General features: G+C 47.3%; 1 protein-coding gene across 1 annotated transcript in view; it reads left to right on the forward strand.

Annotated features, from left to right (window-relative positions):
* The window catches only part of PITPNB (phosphatidylinositol transfer protein beta), a 150,026-nt gene that overhangs the window by 80,233 nt on the left and 49,490 nt on the right, over nucleotides 1–20,303 (forward strand). Inside the window, exon 7 of the mRNA XM_082275426.1 lies at nucleotides 9,494–9,577. Within this exon, the coding sequence (XP_082131552.1) occupies nucleotides 9,494–9,577 (84 nt within the window). The remainder of the gene's footprint in view (nucleotides 1–9,493; nucleotides 9,578–20,303) is intronic.

A 20,303-nucleotide genomic window follows, 5' to 3' on the forward strand; every position in this document is an offset into this window, starting at 1 on the left:
AACTTGCATAGACATTCATTATATGAAGTCCGTGTAAGTCGCTCCGAAGTCGCGGTGCACGCAACTTCACAGGTAGCCCCCGAAGCCGGAGCGACCTAGTCTGAACCGAGACTAAGAGGGATTGTTTTCTTCCTCTGGTTCTGTCCCTGATTCACTACTCTCTACTGGCTCGAGTTCCAAACCAGAATCAGATGAGTGCTCCCTGCTGCTCTCATCCTTGTGCGAGTCGTCTTCATGAGCAACATTTTCCCGATAACCTTCCCCCCACAAAATCAGGAAAAAGATGCCAAAATAAATGTTGTGTGCCCAGCAGAGGAGTTAAAAGAGACACTAGTTATCATTGTCCCCAATGTCCCTCCCAAACTGGCCTATGCATCGGAGAATGCTTCAGAATTTATCACACATCCGTAAGATATTAATTCACCTTATTTTAAACAGGCTGCCATTTCCCCAATACCAAATACCTGTGCAGATTATTTGCCTGCTACAATGTTTCTACCTTCCACGTTAACTGACCCTGGCCTGTTTACCAAAAATGCCTTTGCTTGCCGTTTTAAACCATGTTTCTGACTTCCATGTGCACTGACTGCAGCCTGTTAATCGACCACACTTTTTGCCTGCCACTTGGACTGAGCTTTTGCCCTTCTACTTTAGTACACAGGGGTCTTACATATGTAAGGGGCCTCAGTGTTCTGAGTAGAGAAAAACAGTTTTTGGTTTTCGAAGAACAGTGTCTGGAGGCTTCAAAAAAATTGGGTGGGAGAAGCCTCTACCCCTGTTCCTAACAGAGGCCCTAAACTTAATGGTCCTTCCTGCTGCATGGACCAATACTTTGACTGTGCTGACCATATCGCTGCCTGTAATGACCCAGGACTTTATGGACCACATCTCCTGCTACCTGGACCAATGCTTTGGCTGTGCTGACAGTATCTCCTTTTTTTTTCAAGAAAAACAGCTTTTATTTAAGAAAAAAAAAATAGGTGCATACACAGTACAAACGGTAGTGATTGCAACACATTCAAGAGATAAAGAACAAGGCAAAAAATCTTTGTCAAATAGCGGTACAGTGAGTGCAAAAATACCACAGAGCATAAAACAGTACATCCTAGTCAAAAAAATTGCATCAGTATAACAGCAAGGAGCTAAGTGGTAAACCTGAGAACAGGAGTAAGTTAAAAGCCAGGGTACAAAGAGGGGGGAGAGAACGGGGGAAGAGGCAACAGGGGGAGAGGAGAAAGGGGCAGGGACGGAAGGGAGAGGGAAGAGAGGAAGAGGAAAGGAAAGAGAAGGGGAGCTTCACCAAGGACAGTTACCAGCCATCATACAGTCACAAACATTTATGCTTCAAACAACCTCTGCATAACCAGTTGCGGGGGAGCCAAGGCCGGATCATCCAGCCAAGGCTGCCAGATTGAATAAAACTTTTTCAGCGCCTTTCTATGTTGGTAGGTCAACTTTTCTTTGAATTAAGGTACTATTAACCTGGGCAATCCATTGTGCCACTGATGGGACCCTAGAAGAAATCCAGCGTCTGGCTATCAGTTTGCGTGCTATATAAAGAAGCCTCAGAACTGCCACATGAGCGCTGGGAGTCAGGGTCTCCACCTCCACAGCCCCCAACAGACAAATCAGCGGATCACGAAGCAGCTGAAAGGCATACACTCTGGATATCGTGGCTATTATTGTAGACCAGTATCTAAAAAGTTTCGGGCATCTCCACATCATGTGTATCAACGTTCCTTGGTCTTGGTTACATTTTGGGCACAGAAGGGAGGGTCTACAACCCCAACGGTGAAGTTGAACAGGCGTTCTATATGCCCTGTGAAAAAGCATAAGGTGGGAAACCTTGTGAGAGGCCGAGACCTAAACCATAGGGATGGAGGAAAGGCAGAGCTCCCACCGCTCACCATCAATTGGTCCCAGGTCCTCCTCCCAAGCCGCCCGGGCGGGAAGAGTGGCTGGGTCCTGGAGAGAACTCAACAGAGCAACATACACATCCGAGATCATACCCTTCTTATCGCTAGCCTGAAATACCTCCGTTAGGAGTCTATTGGGAGTGAGCCGCAAAGGTACCAGCCGGGCCTGAGCAGCAATGGCATGTCTAAGTTGAAGAAACCTATAGAAGTACTGACGGGGCACACCAAATTCCTCCTGTAAATCCTGAAAGGATTTCAAAACTTCACCTTGAAACAGTTGAGTCATATAACAAACCCCCGCCCCCCTCCAAGCCTCCGGAAGTTCCGGAAGTTCCGATTATTCCGATTATCCCAGATGGGGGTCTCAGGCAAGAAGCCCCCAACCCGGAGCATCGTCTTGACACTGCGCCACACCAACCAAAGCAGGGCCACCGTAGGCAGTCCCGCCGGAAGGTGCGAAAATCCAGCCTCCAGGTGGACCAGAACAGGATCAGGGGACCCCTCCGGAGTCAACATAGCCCCAATGGGATCGAGCGGGTCCGGTTTCCCCCAGCCCCCCATGTGCTGGACCTGGGAGGCTAGGAAATACACCCGGGGGGTCGGCACCGCCAACCCGCCCCCGTCCTTTGCCATCTGGAGAGTGGACAGGCGGATTCTAGCCATCTTCCTGCACCATATCAACTCCCGAAATTGAGATTCTATCCTGTGGAACCACCGCCTGGGGATCCACACAGGGGTATTATGAAAAACACATATAGAAGTTGGGGTGCCCAGACCATTTTGATAAGATTAATGCGGCCAGCAACAGAGAGCGGAAGGTTACACCAGCTAGTGCATTTAGTACGAAGCTTCCGCAGCAGAGGCACCAAATTCAGAGTCAAGTAATCCGAGGGTGTCGGATTCACCACTATGCCCAGATATTTGAACCTATCCACTATGCGCAAAGAGGATGCACACAGAGGAAGCGGGGCGGGCAGGGGGTCTAAGGGCATCAGCAATTAATCCCAATTAATGGAGAATCCCGAAAGTGAGCCAAAATAATCGATAAGGGACATCACCGAACGCAGGGAACCCTAGGTATCACCTAGGTAGAGAAGGGTGTCATCGGCATATAATGAGATAACGTCCGCACGCGACGCCCGCTAAAACCCCACAATCTCCGGGGATGCTCGCACCCGCGCAGCAAGAGGCTCCAGTGCCATTGCAAAAAGTAGCGGAGACAGCGGGCACCCTTGACGGGTACCCCTGTAGAGACTAAAAGGTTCCAACAGTTCCCCATTAAACCGCAATCTAGCCGTGGGGCCCGAATATAGCAGTTGTACCCAGCGAAGGAAAGAGTCTCCCTCACCAAAGCGGCGTAACACCGCCCATAAGTACGGCCACTCCACGCTGTCGAATGCCTTAGCGGCATCTAGTGAAAAAACCGCTCGATTCCCTGGATTGTCTACTGGCAACTGGAGATTTAGAAAAAGACGACGAAGATTCAAAGCTGTCGATCGCGCCGGAATAAATCCCGATTGGACTCGGTGTATCACCTTATGGATAAGCAGTGAAAGTCGGGATGCCAAGACCTTAGCCAAGATCTTGACGTCGGCCGTGAGAAGCGAGATAGATCGGTAGGAGTCAGGCGAAGTCGGATCCTTGTCCGGCTTCAGGATGAGCACCACAATGGCCTCCTTCATAGACGTCGGCAACCTACCTTCCCGGAAGGCAGAGTTATACACCAGGAGCAATTTAGGCACTAGCTGCTCCGCATATCTACCATACACCTCCGACGGGATCCCATCGGCTCCCGGAGATTTACCTTTGGGAACAGTACCCAAAGCCGTGTATATATCTTGCTCTCCGTCAACGGAGCACACAAGGAGGCTGTGTCCGCCTCTGAGAACGATGGAAGGGCACAGCCATCCAGAAAGGTTTCTATTTCCTGAGAGCCTGCCGTGACTTTAGAAGAATAGAGATTTCTATAAAACTCGCTCAGCACCCTCCCAACATCAGCGTTAGCATGCCACTGTCGTCCCTGAGGGTCAGTGAGCACAGGGATGAAGGTGGTAGGTTGCTGAGCTCTAACCATCATCGCCAACATGTGGCTAGTAGTTTCACCCTTTTCGAAGTATCGCTGCTGCAGGAAGAACCGTTTATTTTCCGCCCTCTGGAGCGAAACCGTGCCCGCAAGGGTTTGGGCTGCTAACCAGGACCTCTGAGAGGCCTCCGCCCTCACAACCTCATCCGCAACCGCCCCCTCCCAGGCCTTAGTCCCAGTTTTAATCCCATTGACGACTTCAATAAAATACCCCCTCATATATGCCTTAGCAGCATCCCACACAATCCTAATGTCAGTAGAATGAAGGTTTTGGTTGAAGGAGGTCGGTAAGGCCGGTAAGGGATCAGGACTGGGGAAGAGCGTCAACCAAAAGGCATTTAGCTTCCATAGCGGTCTGCCCCGGCTCTCAGGAAGAGAGAGCCGGACCCACAGCAGTGAGTGGTCAGAGATCAGCCTCGGCCCATAGCCCGCCGAGGACACCAAAGGGAGGAGACGACTGTTCCCCAGACCCATATCAATCCGTGAAAGGCCCACATGAGCAGCTGAGAAGCATGAAAACTGTCTCTGTCGGATTAGCCATCCTCCAGACGTCCGTCAGTCCGAGCTCCCCCACCAGCCGGGAAAACGGTGTAGGACCCCCAGGCAGTGAGGGACCCCCGGAGCGCGGAGCGAATCTATCAAGAGCAACATCAAGAACATTATTAAAATCACCAAGGAGCAATATCGGAAAGTCTGGAAATTTTAGAACCTGGTCAAGCACTAGCCTGAGCACTCTAGCTGAGTAGGGCGGCGGGACATAGACCGCGGCAATCACACAGGTCAGACTCACCACCCAACTCAGCAGAATAACAAAGCGGCCCTCAGGGTCCAGGATGGACTGTAAACAAGTAAATTGCAAACCCTTCCTAATCAATATGCTAACACCTCTAGAATAGTTAGAGAAGACAGAATGGTATTGTAAGCCAAACATGCTGGGCGCCAAGTTGAACCTGTCCGCAGGAGCAACATGAGTCTCCTGCAGACACACATCATCGGCTTGCAGCCTCTTAACATTCCTAAGAACAGCCGTACGCTTAACCGGATTGTGGAGGCCTCTGACATTCCAGTTAAGTATACAGACCGTATCAGCAATAGGGGATTAGAGGTAAGAAGGTAATAGGAGTAAGGGCAGCGGAGGACGCCCGCCGCAGTCCAAACGTCCAACTAACAGCGGGTTGAGCACACACCATCAAAGGAGCAATCAGAGTCCACAGGGAGGATACATCACAGGTAGACAGTACAAAAAAGGAAAGTTCCAGCAGGTTCCAGGCCCAGCTCGGAGCAAGGGGAAATAGAGCTGAGGTTGCAACGTAGATGGGCAGGTGTCCTTGTCCGGTGAAGCAGGTAAAGACTAGAGCAAGGAACAAACAATGGGATCCAAGGGGGGAAGCACAGCAGCCATGGGGAAGGTCAGGAAAAACAGACCGGGGGGCGTCCAACATGGACAAATAGGGGGAATCCATTGAGGGATCACAGCTGACAATGCAATCTTCTCTAGAACCTCGAACATTCCCAGAAACAGTAGAGAACATATCCGTAGACATGGGATGGGCGCATCCGCCTGTTCAGGAGAGTGAAGAAAACCTGTCGCTCACTCAGACCATCCAGCATCAGTCCCCCCCCCCCCGGCACACATGGGGAGGGAGGCGATAGGCAGCACCGATCACAAAGTTCTCACAATCACGGAGCCCCCCGTCCAGGGGAGGGGGGGGCCGCCCTCAATGCCCTGCCGTTGGCATCCAGCCACTGAGCCGCAGCCGCCGGCTTGTCAAAGAATAAGACTTCGCCACCCGCCACGACCCTGAGCCTGGAAGGGTACAACATAGCGTATTGTAGATTGAGATCTCTGAGCCTTCTCTTGACATCCTGGAATCGGGCCCTCTGCTTCTGCACCTCCGCAGAATAATCCGGGAACAGGGAAATTTTTGCGTTGTCCATGACCAGTTTCATGGCCCTGGCCTTTGACAGGATAGCGTCTCTGTCCTTGTAGTTAAGGAGTTTGAAAATGAAGGTGCACGGCGGGGCCCCAGGCGGGAGCGGACGCATAGGAACCCTGTGAGCCCTCTCCACGGAAAACCTAGGGGTAAAAGTCTCCTTCCCAAAGGTGGAAAGAAGCCAGTTCTCAATGAAGGCTACCGGATTCTTCCCTTCAGCCTGTTCTGGGATACCTATTGCCCGGACATTACTCCGTCTCATTCTGTTCTCCAGATCGTCAAGTCTGGCAGCCTGCTGAGCGGATAATACAGCCGTTTTTCACCTCTCTTTGCAGGGGAGTCATTTCGTCCTCCAGGGAGCTGACCCGACCCTCCACCGCCGAGGTCCTCTCCCTCAGTTTTTGCATATCATGGCGCACAAAAGAGAGTTCCGCCTTCACCCCCTTCAGCTCAGCCGTCAATGCAGTAATGGAAGAGCTACAAGTATTTACCGCCGCCATGATATCCCGGAGTGTGGGTTCAGGATCAGGGGAGGAGGAGGATTGCATGCGGGCCGGGTCTGAGCAGGCCTGATCCCACTCCTGCAGCTGGTCCGAGATGTCTCCCAGGGGCACCGTGTCATCCGCCTCCGTGGGTGAATCAGGGGAGCCTCCCGGTGCCGCGGCAGGGGTGGAGGAGCGATCCCTGGAAGCCGGCCTGTTAAACAGCCTCTGGGCGGCCTCCAGGTACGTATCCTTGTGCTGCGCTCTCTGCCCAGCAGCGCCATCTTTGGCCTGGCCGGCCGCGGGGCCTTTCCCCTCTTTATTTCGTTTCTGCATGCTGGGGGAACAGCGGAACGACTCACCGGAGACACTCAGATGGTCAGCGAGGGCACCGGTACCGGTCGGGGAGGAAGCAGCCGAGGATCCGAGCGAGGACAGGAGAAGATAGCAGGATTCTCGGCGGAGCTAGCGAGGCACACGTCCGCTCACATTCAAGATCCGGCCACGCCCCTGACAGTATCTCTGCCTGCTGCCTGTACTGACTATGAACAGTATTCCTGCCTGCTGCCTGGACGATTGCTTTTGCTGTCACTGACCACATCCCTGCCTGCTACCTGGATGCTCTCCTTTGTGAACCACTGCACTACTAAAACCATAGGTAATCTTTTGTTTACCCTTTGCTCATCAGAATGTATTTGTGGGTGTAATAGGTATGGTACATGCTATGTGTTAGAAATATGAAGGGCTTTCAAAAATGCAATAGGTTGTCAGGAAATTAAATGTGTAATTTTTGCTCCTAGAACGCCTGGAGGTGTTACTTGTATGTTGGGCCTCTGCATGTGGCCAGGCTGTGTAAAAGTCTTACACATGTTGTATAGCCATACTCAGGAGGAGTAGCAGAATGTATTTTGGGGTGTAATTTTTGGTATGTTCATGCTGTGTCTTAGAAATATCATAAATTGACAACTTTGTGTAAAAAAAAAAAAAAATAAAAAAAAATAAATAAATTAAATATATATATATATATATATATATATATATATATATATATAATATAATTTTTTAACCTTCTTTCCACGTTTTCAAAAGATTTGTGGGGAAAAAAATGACATGTTCAAAAGACTCCTAATGCCTCACAGAATATATGTTGGGGCGCTTGCTTTCCAAAATGGGGTCATTTTATGGGTGTTTCCATTTCCTGGTGCTCCAGGGCTTTCAAAAGTGTGATCGGTAGGAATGAGATTAGATGTTTAATTTATGATCCTAGAACCCCTATAGGTGCTTCTTGGATGTTGGGCCTCTGTATGTAGCCAGGCTGTGTACAAGTCTTTCACATGTGGTATTACTATACTCAGGAGGAGTAGCAGAATGTATTTTGGGGAGTAATTGCATGTATGCATATGCTGTGTGTGAGAAATAAGTTAATATAAAAATGTTGTGCAAAAAAAAAAATGTTTTTAATTTTCCCAAGAATTGTGGGGAAAAAAAAATCACCATGCCTCTTACTAATTACCTATGAAGTGTCTACTTTCCAAAAAGGGGTCATTTGGGGGGTATTTGTACTGTCCTGACATTTCAGGGCCTCAAGAAATGAGATCGTCGGTACATCAGGTGTGATCAATTTTCAATGATTGGCACCATAGCTTGTAGACTCTCTAACTTTCACACAGACTAAATAATATACACTGATTTGGGCTATTTTTACCAAAGATATGTAGCAGTATACATTTCGGCCCAAATTTATGAATAAAAATTACTTATTGGCAAAATTTTATAAAAAAAAAAAAATATATATATATATATATATATATATATATATATATATATATATATATATATATATAAAGTGTGTGTGTTTTTTTTTTTCCCGCTTCTATTGCAAAAAAATAAAAAACCCCATTGGTGATGCAATACCACCGAAAGCTCTATTTGTGTGGAAAAAAAAAATAAACATTTTGTTTGGATATAGTGTAGCATGACTGAGTAATTGTCATTCAAATTGTATGAGCAATGAAAGCTGACAATTTGGTCTGGGCAGGAAGGGGGTATAAGTGCCCTATATTGAAGCTGTTCAAGGTGGAAAAAGTTCCGAAATGATTTATCTTTGGCTTTACATCACAGAAACCTGACATTTTAACGGGTGTGTTGACTTTTTATATCCACTGTAGTTCAGAGCTTTCTGGGTCCACCAAAAAAGTACACCATAGATTTGGGAAGAAATAATAAAGCATTATCCCATGGTAACAAGTTTCCCAATGTAGTTTATGTGGCACCACATTGCATCACTGGCATACAGTATATCCAAATGATCAATACACCCTAGCCTTTTCTCCAGAAAATTTGTTTTTTAATGGTCTGTATGATACTGTATTTTCTGGCGTATAAGACTACTTTTGAACCTCAAAATCCCCCAAAAATGGGGGGTCGTCTTATACGCCGAGTATAATATCTCCAAGGTTACCTAAGTAGAAGTATTACTGGTAGATGAAAATTAGGGGGGTCGTCTTATACGCCCAGTCGTCTTATACGCCGGAAAATACGGTACTTTGAATCCCCTTGTAAGAAAAATAATTAAAGGGTAAGTTCACCTTTTCACTAAATATGAGCTAACCTAAAACTATCCTGGTCACCCCTTCGTACCCCGCTGCACATAGTGGGTGCAATGCCCTGTGCTGTCCATGTTGTGGTTTGTGCACCATACATCACAAAACACAGCACCAAAGTGAGTATTCATCATAATGCTCGCAATGGCAAGCTCTCATTGATAAGCACGAACATGTGATGGTGCTGACCAATGAAAAAGGCTTCATTGTTTTCTGAAAACCCCCTCTGCTTGTTTAGTGCATCCAAGCATTATGATGGATACTCATTCTGGGGCGCTGTGTTGCGGTGTACGAACCGCTACACTGGCAACATGGAGCATCATGGCTGCTATGTTCAGGGGGTCCCGAAGGGAGGCCAGGATGTTGGGGAGTTCATCTCTTGATTTTTCATGAAAAGATTCTTACTTTTTAGGCACTGAACAGATTCCTTTAATGATTTAACAATATTTATGAGTAACGCTGTATTTTTTTTCAGGTACATTGTCTAGATCCCAATGTGTGGAAAACTGTCGAAGTGGTCAATATTGATATTGCAGACCGAAACCAAGTAGAACATGGAGTAAGTTGCTCTTAATTCTTTCATTCTTGCATAATTTGCACAAAGCCACAGCTGCAGAAATGTTACTGTTTACATACAGGGGGTGTAAAAAAATACTGGAAAAAACATACGAAATAGAAAGTTCAAGTAAAGTTGTACTTTTAAGTAAGTCACCCTACCCATATTGCAGCCTGTCTGATAAGAAAAAAAATCATTCCTGCTCCCATGATCTTCACTGTGTGGGCCTGCCTAGTGCCGCACGGCTTTTCCAAGTAAAACGTTTCTTGCCGGGTCCTGGTTTTAGGCCTGTGCCGCATGCATCTCTTTGCTTAAACCATACTTACACTATGGTTGAAGGCCACCATTAATACATCTCATGAGTGGAGGTCTGCTTAGAGCTGGTGACAGTTGAAGTCAGCACATAATAGGTGGTATGAAGAGTTCTATGTAGTGTTATTCAATGTTTGAAAATGCTAAATAGGGATTATGAACAAACCACAAAGTGAGAAGATGTATATGGTCAGTTTATTTTTTGCAGTACAGTATGTGACAAAAAGTGTGTCAATAGGTAGTTGGTGAGTTTTGTCAACTGAAGACAACTAACAGAGAGCAGCCAGTATCTGAATTACAGGTACATCCGCAGTCTTCTTTATAATGCCAGTTATAAACATGATAAAGCTGCATTGACAAAGAGGACCGATACTTGCTAGTCAAAGCTTTCACAGCATTCCAGAGCCACAGAAGCTCCTTTCATGAACTTCACAAAGTTTATCTTGGCCCTGGCATTCCTAAACTTCTTGCATCTATTGCCAATGTGTTAAACTTGGACCCTGAGCAATAAAGTTAACATTTGGTAAATAATTTTCCTCTTGTGTGGTTTACATTTGGGGATTGCAAGAACATAACTTAAAACCCACACAGGTGAATTCAACAAAGGCTTATATTGGTTGTAAACTTGTAAAACAATTAGAAATGAAAGGTAAAAGATAGCTATAGACAGAATAGATATATAAAAAAAACATTAGGAATGCCTTTTTTTTAAATTGATTACATGACCTCTGTTCTCAGCTGCATAAGAGCTGAGGGAGGAGAGGCATCAGCACACTGAGCTTCCCAGTGAATGGCTGTGAAGGGGAGGAGTATTGGAACAAGTCTGATCATTAGAAGAGAACACGCTGTGCTCCCATGCTTAGTGTGGTCAGTTTTTAATAGGAAAGCAGAGGGACTGGCATGAACACCAAGGATTTTGCATAAAGGAAGCAATACAAAGAGAACAGGATACTTTTTCATACAAGTACATGGTACAGCAGGCACGTATCGGGAATATGAAATGTAAGGTTTACAAACGCTTTAATAACAAATTTATGGTGATCGTTTCCTTAAGATCTTCCTGACCCTAATTTAGGGAGGCATTACCGACACGTGTGGCAAATTCAGGTAGTTCTTACTACCTCCATTTGAAACCTGTCACTATTTCTGATTCTCCGATTAGGAAACTGGTGGTAAATAAAACCAGCTTTGAGTTGGCATAACTGTATTTTGCCAGTACTCAGAGTGAGGCATGGCTGTGCTAGGAAGCTGTCATTATTGCGCTGGGATTTATTCAGCTGTTGGCCAGGTCAGCTAATTCTAAACAAAGGGATTGGGGATAATTTATTTGTCACTGGGTGGGCGGAGTCTGACAGGGAACTGAGAGACCAGTTCCCCATCAGGTCTGCTTTACTTTGGGTTTGACAGCACATGGCAGTAGGAGGATTTAACCACTTAAGGACCGGAAGGTTTTACCCGCTTAATGACCAGGCCATTTTCTCTTACGTCCTCTGACAGTCGCCGCCCACTCATACAGTCTTCACCAATGGGTATTGACCTCTTGGCCATAGGAGCAAGCTAGGCATAAGACTTGTTAAAAACAAAGTAATTTACATAGACACACCTATGGGGGCTGTCCCACTGGTCCAATACCCCCCCCCCCCCGCTATCAGCCATCCCAACTCAGTTTGTCTTTTGCCTAGTTAGGAGTGAGATAGGCTCTCCCTCTGCTGGGGCTACAGTCTCAGCCTTTTCTTCTGTTTTATGATTTTATTTCTGAGTCTGACATGGTTGCCGTAGGTAGCGTGCCCCCTGAAGGGTCTCGCTCTTCCCAGTCTGAAGGGGAGGCTGAGTTTGTGGGGGTGGATGATTCCCCCCCCCCCCCCCCTGGGACGGCCGAAGACCGCGCAGCTATGGATGCGCTGATCCTTGCCATAAAGGAAACACTACATTTAGAGAATGAGCCCAATCCTCCGGGGATAGTGTCCTCTTTTGGTACACACAGATCCCATAAGGCAGCGCAGGTTTTTCCTTGCCCCGCTGAGTTTCACGCTACTGTGAATAAACAATGGCGTAACTTGAAGCGCACTTTTGTGGTGCCCAAAAAGTTTCAACTTCTTTATCCCTTTGCGCCTCCTACGGATTCGCGCTGGTGTGTGGCTCCTACTGTGGATCACACTGTGGCCAGGTTAAACAAAGCCACTCTGGTACCCACCGAGGATTCTCCGGTGTTTAGGGATCCTACGGATAGGAGGCTGGAATCACTTGCCCGCCATGCTTACATGGTGGCGGGTTCCATGCTGAAACCTATTTTCGCCTCTGTAATGGTGGCTCAAGCCGTGGCAGATTGGACCAAGGTGCTCAGACGCACCCTCGTGGCTGATTCTGCTTCCCCTGCTACACTGGGGATGGTGGACCAGATTTATCAAGGGGTCATGTACTTGTGCGATGCGGCCTTGAATGAGGCCCCGTTAGCTGCGCGTCTATCCAGTGTCGCGGTGCTTAACCGTCGCCTGATTTGGCTGAAAAGTTGGTCGGCTGACCAGACTTCTAGGAAAACGGTGTCCGACATCCCATATGCAGGGTCTCGCCTTTTTGGGGAATCCCTGGATGAGTTGGTTAAGAGTGGCACTGGAGGCAAAAGCACGCTATTGCCCCAGAATCCTAGGGGTAAGTCCTTCTGCGGTAAGCGGGGTCCCTCCTTTAAACCAAATCAGCGGTCCTTTCGTGCCTTCAAGGCGCAGGACAAGGGGAAACCCTTCAAGGGCCAGGGTGGCCAGAGAAAGCCCTGGGCGGGAAAACTAAAAGCCGCCCAGGCTGGTGCTACGGCTCAGTCCGCCACTGCCTGAAGGGGCGCCCTCACCCGTTTCAGGGGTGGGGGGGACGTCTGCGTGGTTTCCTTCAACCTTGGCTGCTCCGGATTACGGACAGGTGGGTTCAGGAAATCATTCGATCAGGTTACAAGATTGAGTTCCTTTCGCGACCGGCGGACAGATTCTTTCCCTCAAATCTTTATTTGACCCCAGATCGGTTGCAAGATCTTCATCGGGCGGTGCAGGATCTGCTCGCACAGGGGGTAATTGTCCCGGTGCCACATCAAGACAGGTTTCGGGGTTTATACTCGAATCTGTTCACGGTGCCCAGAAAGGAGGGCAAGGTGCGTCTGATTCTGGACTTAAAAGCTCTGAACCACTTCGTGCGCGTTCAAAAGTTCCGCATGGAATCGCTCCGCTCGGTGGTGGCCTCTTTGAGTCTGGGAGATTTCCTGGCCTCCATCGACCTGAAGGATGCGTATTTACACATCCCCATATTCGAGGGTCATCAGAGGTACCTCCGATTCGATATCGCGGAGGAACACTATCAGTTCGTGGCGTTACCTTTCGGTCTCGCTTCGGCTCTGAGGGTCTTTACCAAAGTGCTGGCTCCTATTCTGGGCCTGTTACGGACACAGGGCATTGCGGTCTTGGGATATCTGGACGATCTCCTGTTAAGATCAAGTGCCAGTCAGAGTCTGACGAGCGATCTGTCCACTACGGTTCAGACGCTTCAGGAGTTCGGATGGACCATCAATGTTCAGAAGTCGACTGTCTTTTTTGGTTCGTCTCCCATACTTGGGAATGGTTCTGGACTCCGTCCAAGCGAAGGTGTTTCTGCTGGAGGGCAAGCTCCGGACCCTGCAGAACAAGGTCAGGTCCCTCAGGGACAACGAATCCTCGTCACTCAGGACCTGTATGCGGTCCCTGGGATTGATGGGGTCTGCCTTCGAGGCAATACCGTTTGCCCAGTTTCACACGCGATCTCTCCAAACGGAGATACTGGCCAGATGGGACCTGAGGGTGTCTGAGTCGCCAGACCAGATTGGATCTTCTGTGGTGGCTCCAGTCTCCGGCCGTAGCGGAAGGGAAATCCTGCTGGCCGTTGCAGTGGACAGTGATTACCACGGATGCCAGCCTGTCGGGCTGGGGTGGTGTTCTGGGCAACCTGTCTGCCCAGGGCACTTGGTCGGTGGAGAAGTCCTCTCTTCCGATCAACCTGTTGGAATTTGAGCCGCCAGACCATGGACCAGGGAGAATGGTCCTACACCCAGAGGTGTTTCCGATGCTGTGTGCGAGATGGGGATCCCCGGATGTGGATCTGTTCGCGTCCTGGTTAAACAACAAGCTGGGAAGGTTCGTGGCAAGAACGCGCGATCCTCTGGCAGACGCCTCGGATGCGCTGGTGGTGCCTTGGCACCGATATCGTCTGATGTATGCCTTTCCTCCGATTCAGTTGTTGTCCAGGTTCCTTGGCAGGTTGGTCTCGGAACCAACGTTGGTGATTTTGGTGGCACCGGACTGGCCGCGCCGGTCTTGGTACACGGACATCATTCAACTAGCGGTCGAGCCTCCATGGCGGCTCCCGTTACGGGACGATCTTCTGTCTCAGGGATCGATCTTCCATCCTGCTTTACAGTCGCTGGCTTTAACGGCGTGGCTTTTGAAAGCCAGGTCCTGAGAGACAGGGGTCTCTCCTCAGAGGTCATTCCTACCTTGCTCAAAGCACGGAAGGCTTCGTCTGGTAAAATTTATTACCGTACCTGGAAGTCTTATTTTGCCTGGTGTGAAGCCAGGGGCTTCCCTCCTCGTTCCTATTCGGTGGCGAGGGTGTTGGCCTTCCTACATTCTGGAGCACCTTGCGTTGACCACGATTAAGGGCCAGTTGTCTGCACTGGCCGTCCTTTTCCAGCGCCCCGTGGCATCTAACTCGTTGATTCGCACCTTTATTCAAGGTATGCGTCATTTGGCCCCTCCTCAGGGGGCGCCTCTACCTCCATGGGACTTGAACTTGGTTCTGTCTGTTCTACAGCATTCTCCTTTTGAAAACATCAGGGAAATTTCTTTGCCTCTGCTGTCTAAGAAGGTTGCCTTTTTAGTGGCGATCACTTCTGCCCGCAGAGTGTCGGAGTTGGCGGCTTTGTCCTGCCGCTCCCCTTACCTGGTGGTTCATAAGGATAAGGTGGTCTTACGACCAAACCAGTCTTTCCTTCCAAAGGTGGTTTCTGACTTTCACCTTAACGAGGACATTGTTCTGCCTTCGCTCTGTGCGAATCCAAAACATCCTAAGGAGTTTGCTTTGCATTCCTTGGATGTTGTCAGGGCGATCAGGGTTTACCTATCGTCCACTGAATCCTTTCGGAAGTCGGATTCTCTTTGTCCTTCCTGAGGGACCTCGGAAGTGTATGGCTGCGTCTGTGGCGACCATTTCCAAATAGATCCAGACGGACAATTGAACAGGCCTATTCGATTAAGGAACGGGTTCCGCCCTTCCCTGTCAAGGCGCACTCTACCAGAGCGGTGAGTGCGTCCTGGGCCCTCCTGCATCAGGCTTCGGTGGCCCAGGTATGCAAGGCTGCGACTTGGTCGTCTGTGCACACCTTTTCAAAGTTCTATAAACTTGATGTTCTGGCATCAGCAGATGCCTCTTTTGGCCGCAAAGTTCTGTGTGCAGCAGTGCCTTAAGGGGGCCCTAGTTTTGCAGGGCCCTGACTGTTGGGGGTGTTTACCCCTTGTTTATTTGCTTTCCTGGGTTGTTGCTCCAGTTGAGCTTTTATGTTACCGGAGGATACCTTTCTGTTCATGTAAGGTTCCTTTCTCTGATGTGGGTGCTGCGTTGCCTTTCTGACGGTTACGTTTTCCCACCCCGCATGTCTACACTGCTTTGGGACATCCCATTGGTGAAGACTGTATGAGTGGGCGGCGACTGTCAGAGGACGTAAGAGAAAACGTAATTTCTGTAAAATCTTACCGTAAAATTCCTTTCTCGGAGTCCTCTGACAGTCGCCGCCCCCGCCCCTCTATTTGGGGTTCTTTGGACTTTAACTGCTTGCTACCAAACTGAGTTGGGATGGCTGATAGCAGGGGGGGTATTGGACCAGTGGGACAGCCCCCATAGGTGTTTCTATGTAAATTACTTTGTTTTTAACAAGTCTTATGCCTAGCATGCTCCTATGGATAAGAGGTCAATACCTATTGGTGAAGACTGTATGAGTGGGCGGCGACTGTCAGAGGACTCAGAGAAAGGAATTTTACGGTAAGATTTTACAAAAATTCAGTTTTTTGCGATTCAGCACTGCGTTAATTTAACTGACAATTGCACGGTCGTGTGGTGCTGTACCCAAATAAAATTGATGCCTTTTCCCAAATAGAGCTTTCTTTTGGTGGTATTTGATCACCTGTGTGTTGTTGTTGTTGTTGTTGTTGTTGTTGTGTTTTTTTTTTTTTTTTTTTTTTTTTTTGAGCTATAAACAAAAAAAGAGCTACAATTCTGATGAAAAAAAAATATATTTTTTTTTGCTTTCTGCTATAAAACACTTCCAATAAAAAAATAATTTTTTCATCAATTTAGGCCAATATGTATTCTGCTACATATTTTTGATAAAAAAAATCCCAAAAAGTGTATATTGATTGGTTTGCACAAAATTTATTGCGTCTACAAACTAGGGGAAAGATCTATTTCCGTTTATTATTTATTTTTTTAACTAGTAATGGCGGCGATCAGCGAGCTTAAGCGGGACTGCGACATTGTGGCGGATAGGTCAGACACCTAACTGACACTTTTGAGGGTACTAAATGACATTACTACAATAATCAGTGCTAAAAATATGCGCTGTTACTGTTCTATTGACACTGGCAGGGAAGGGGTTAACACCAGGGGCGATCAAATGGGTTAAATGTGTGCCTAGGGGGGTGCTTTCTAACTGTGTGGGGGTTGTACTCATTGGATGAACACAGAGACATGTGTTCCTAAATAGGAGGAACACAGAATCCCTATGTTCATCGCTGACAGAACAGCGGTCCACCCTGACGTTCTGTCTCCATGGGGAGCCATCATGGGTGCCCAGCGGACTCCCCTTCTAGCCAATCAGCATGCGCGCACCCCAGCTATCTGCTACACGAAATTACGTACGGGCACGTCGTTTCACATAACGGTGCCGACCTGTCGCCGTATAACTACGGCGGCTGTTCGGCAAGTAGTTAAAAGCTTCTGTTGGACTGAATAGCGGCTTTTGATCCGCTCATTTCTGAATGCATTGGCATTTAGAAGTAAAGCAGACCTGAAGGGGATCTAGTCTTTCAGTGCCCCATACGGCTTTGCCCATCTGTAGTACAGGACTCTTCAGCCATAGGCTGGTTTGTATGGTGGGCGCAGTGGCTGGGAAGGAAGGGAGTGCACTGAAAAAAAGAGGTTCGGTATGAATACTCCAACCTCAGATTTATGTGCCTGTCTTTGCGTTGTATGCGGTTGCTGCATGGCTCCATTCAGTGGGAATAATTTTTGCTGTGCTGTGATGCAAAGCATCTCAATGCAACATGTGTACACTTCCATCTGCTGACTGCAGTTTGAGATGGAGCGATTAGGGGACAGTAAAAATGTGACTCAACTGCGTGTTTTTAGCCACCCTTCAAATGCATGTGTAAATGTGGACCTAAAAATTTTAGGGGATACGTAATGGTATCTACAGCCAACATGTAGCAGTTGTCATGTCTGATAATTGTCATGATTTTAAAGTGGAACTAACACATCAATTTAATGGTTTCCCAAAAAATCTATCTTCAAGGCATGATGAGAATAACTGTCAGGTGCTTTTTCTCTCAAGCAAACGGTCAAGTCATCAAATGGCTGGTGTCATAACTGTTCACATGTGCAGCACATGGCAATTGCAGATCAAACAAAGACAAACCACATGGCGGCTTCCTTGGCAGTGTGTGACAGGAGGGTTTAGTGCCACTTTATTGGCCGGGGAATATTGAGGCTATTAACCAAGACCAGGTGCACCCTATGGCGCAAATGCCTTTCCTGTATTCCAGGATCATAATGACCCTTTTATGGGTTAGTAGCTGATGTTTCCGTGCTTAGTGTGCTCACTCTTCACTCCCAGCACAGACAGCTAGTGTCAGAGTACCTGTTAATGGTTGGTAGCCTGCGAGACCAGCTCCTGATCATATGACCACTGTGACAGCCAATCACAGTGCTCATAAGATTGCGATCTTTTTTGCCCCAGGCATTCAGAACCTTTCTACCACTTAATGGCCGCCCGCAATGTACTGCGGAGGGACAGCCGCTGTAGCCAGAGCGATGTACCCATACGTCGCTGCCTACTTCCGGGTATTGTACACAGTGGGAGCCTATCAGCAAGTCCCGGGCAATGATTTACAGGGCTCTGTACAAAGGGAACGATCTTTTTCTCATCCCTGCAAAGCAGGATTGAATAACTTAGAGATACATTCATAACAGCAGCCCACTTTACACGCATTAAACCTATGCACACACATAACCCCTTGATTGCCCTCGATGTTAACCCCTTCCCAACCAGTGTCATTAATACAGTGACGGTGTATAGTAGTATCACTGTATTCATGTTACTGGTGATGTCAGTGGCAGTCAGTTCCCCACCAGCATTAGTTTGTGTCAGATTTCCGCCGTGCTATTGCAGTCCGATTATAAGCTGATGATCACCACCATTAGTAGTATAAAAACCAATAATAATTCCAGTATCTATACTATGGTCTGTAGTCATTATAATTTCACACAAACCAACCAATATACACTCATTGGGATTTTTTTTTTTTTACCAGACATGTAGCAGAATACATTTTGGTTAACATTTATGAAGAAATTAGATTTTTTTTTTAATTGGATATGTTTTATAGCAGAAAATAAAAAATATTGTTTTTCACAATTTTCATTTATTTATTTATTTTCTTTTATATTGCAAAAAAATCAAAAACCCAGTGGTCATCAAATACCACCCAGAGAGAGCTTTATTTCTGTGGAAAAAAATGATCTAAAAAAAAAAAAAAAAATGGCCTAGTCATGAAGAAGGTCAAATCTTTTAGAGCTGAAGTGGTTACAGGTATCCTGGCGCAGGCAGAAAAGGGTTTTAAAAGTACAAGACGTATGAAATGTTAAGGTCCGGTTCACACTGATGCGATGCGGGAAGGCTGCGAACTCGCAGCCTGTTCCCGCATCGCACACGCACCCCCGGCAGTTCACACTGCCATATGCGATACGCTGGGGGTGTCAATGTAATCTTAACGACACCCCCAGTTTGATCGCATATCGCAGTGCGATCGTGCAGTTCGCACAGGATCGGATCGCACAAGTGTGAACCGCTGTGCGATCCGATCCTGATGCGGCTGCAAAAATGCCTCCTGTGCGTGTTTGCTGCGGGAGCGATGCGAATTTAGCCATACAGTTTGTATGGCTAAACTCGCACCGCACAGCTGATCGCATGTAATGTCGGAGCAGTGCGCTCCGACATTACATGCGAACCCCCCACACGCACAAGTGTGAACCGGGGCTAAAACATTATTTCTACTGCAAGGATTCCTGATAGAGCAGCAAAAAGCTCCTGCACAGTCTCTGGCTATGGAATCCATGGGAACACAACAAACCGCAAGTTCTATCGGATTATCCAGTCTACAAAAACCAAGCCTAAGGCCCAACTAAAATTAATTTTAAACGTTAAATGTTTTTTATTGTAAATTCATTTACTGGCCCTTTTACAAAGTTGGATATCCCCTGTTTTATTGGATTTCCCTTCATTATTTGAAAATGTTTTTCTATATTACATTTTCAATCTTTCCTCCGCTTCTGAAATACCAGTATGACGTGGTGTATGTGTGTTTTTTTGTGTGTTATCTGATAATGAGTTTTTTTGGCTTAAGCATTCTACAGACAAGTAGTACTTTCATCTGAAGTGACACATTAGCCCTGTTGCATTTTTAACCTACTTCAGAAGCTCAAACTGTTTGTACAGCGCAGTGCTTTGTGGTGGACGCTCTTTTTCATGGGTTGCAGAATTAGCCTCCAGATATCCTCAGAGCCGAAGATTCCAGTGGGTTACAGCTGTCATCCCCCAGAGTATTTTAACAGAACTAATGAGATGAGAAGTGTACAGCTGGTGGCAAACAAAATAAACCACAAGCCAAAGGCTCGCCTACAGTGGCTTCGCTTTCCCTGTGGGATCCTGAAGGAGATTGCATGCTAACAAAGCCAGAAGGCTGTCTCCTTCCACACTATTGCTCATTTGCAGCTGTAATTGGGAGCCGGGCATTGTATTGCTGTGCTGGATTGTCTTTTATTGTAGCATTAGAAGTGCAGAAGTTGTATAAAAAGAAGCAAATCAAAAGTCCTTTACTAAACACTGGTATTGCATTTTTGCAAATAATATAGAGGGTGTGCTAATGGCCTTGTTGATGCTGCTTTTAAGTAACTAATTTTATGACAGTTACTATTTAATAGTAGAGACTGAGTTTTGCGGTCCTCATTTTTCTGTTCACTTTTTTTTTTTTCACACACACCAAACCAGAGTGGCTTGGCATACACGTAGCAGGTGTTTTAGACTCCGAAACTATACGGCAAGGAATGGTGTTGATGAGTGTTTTATTGCATAATG

The sequence above is a fragment of the Pelophylax lessonae genome (genome assembly GCF_965119305.1).
Source record: "Pelophylax lessonae genome assembly, chromosome: 1".
In the NCBI taxonomy this organism is placed as follows: domain Eukaryota; kingdom Metazoa; phylum Chordata; class Amphibia; order Anura; family Ranidae; genus Pelophylax; species Pelophylax lessonae.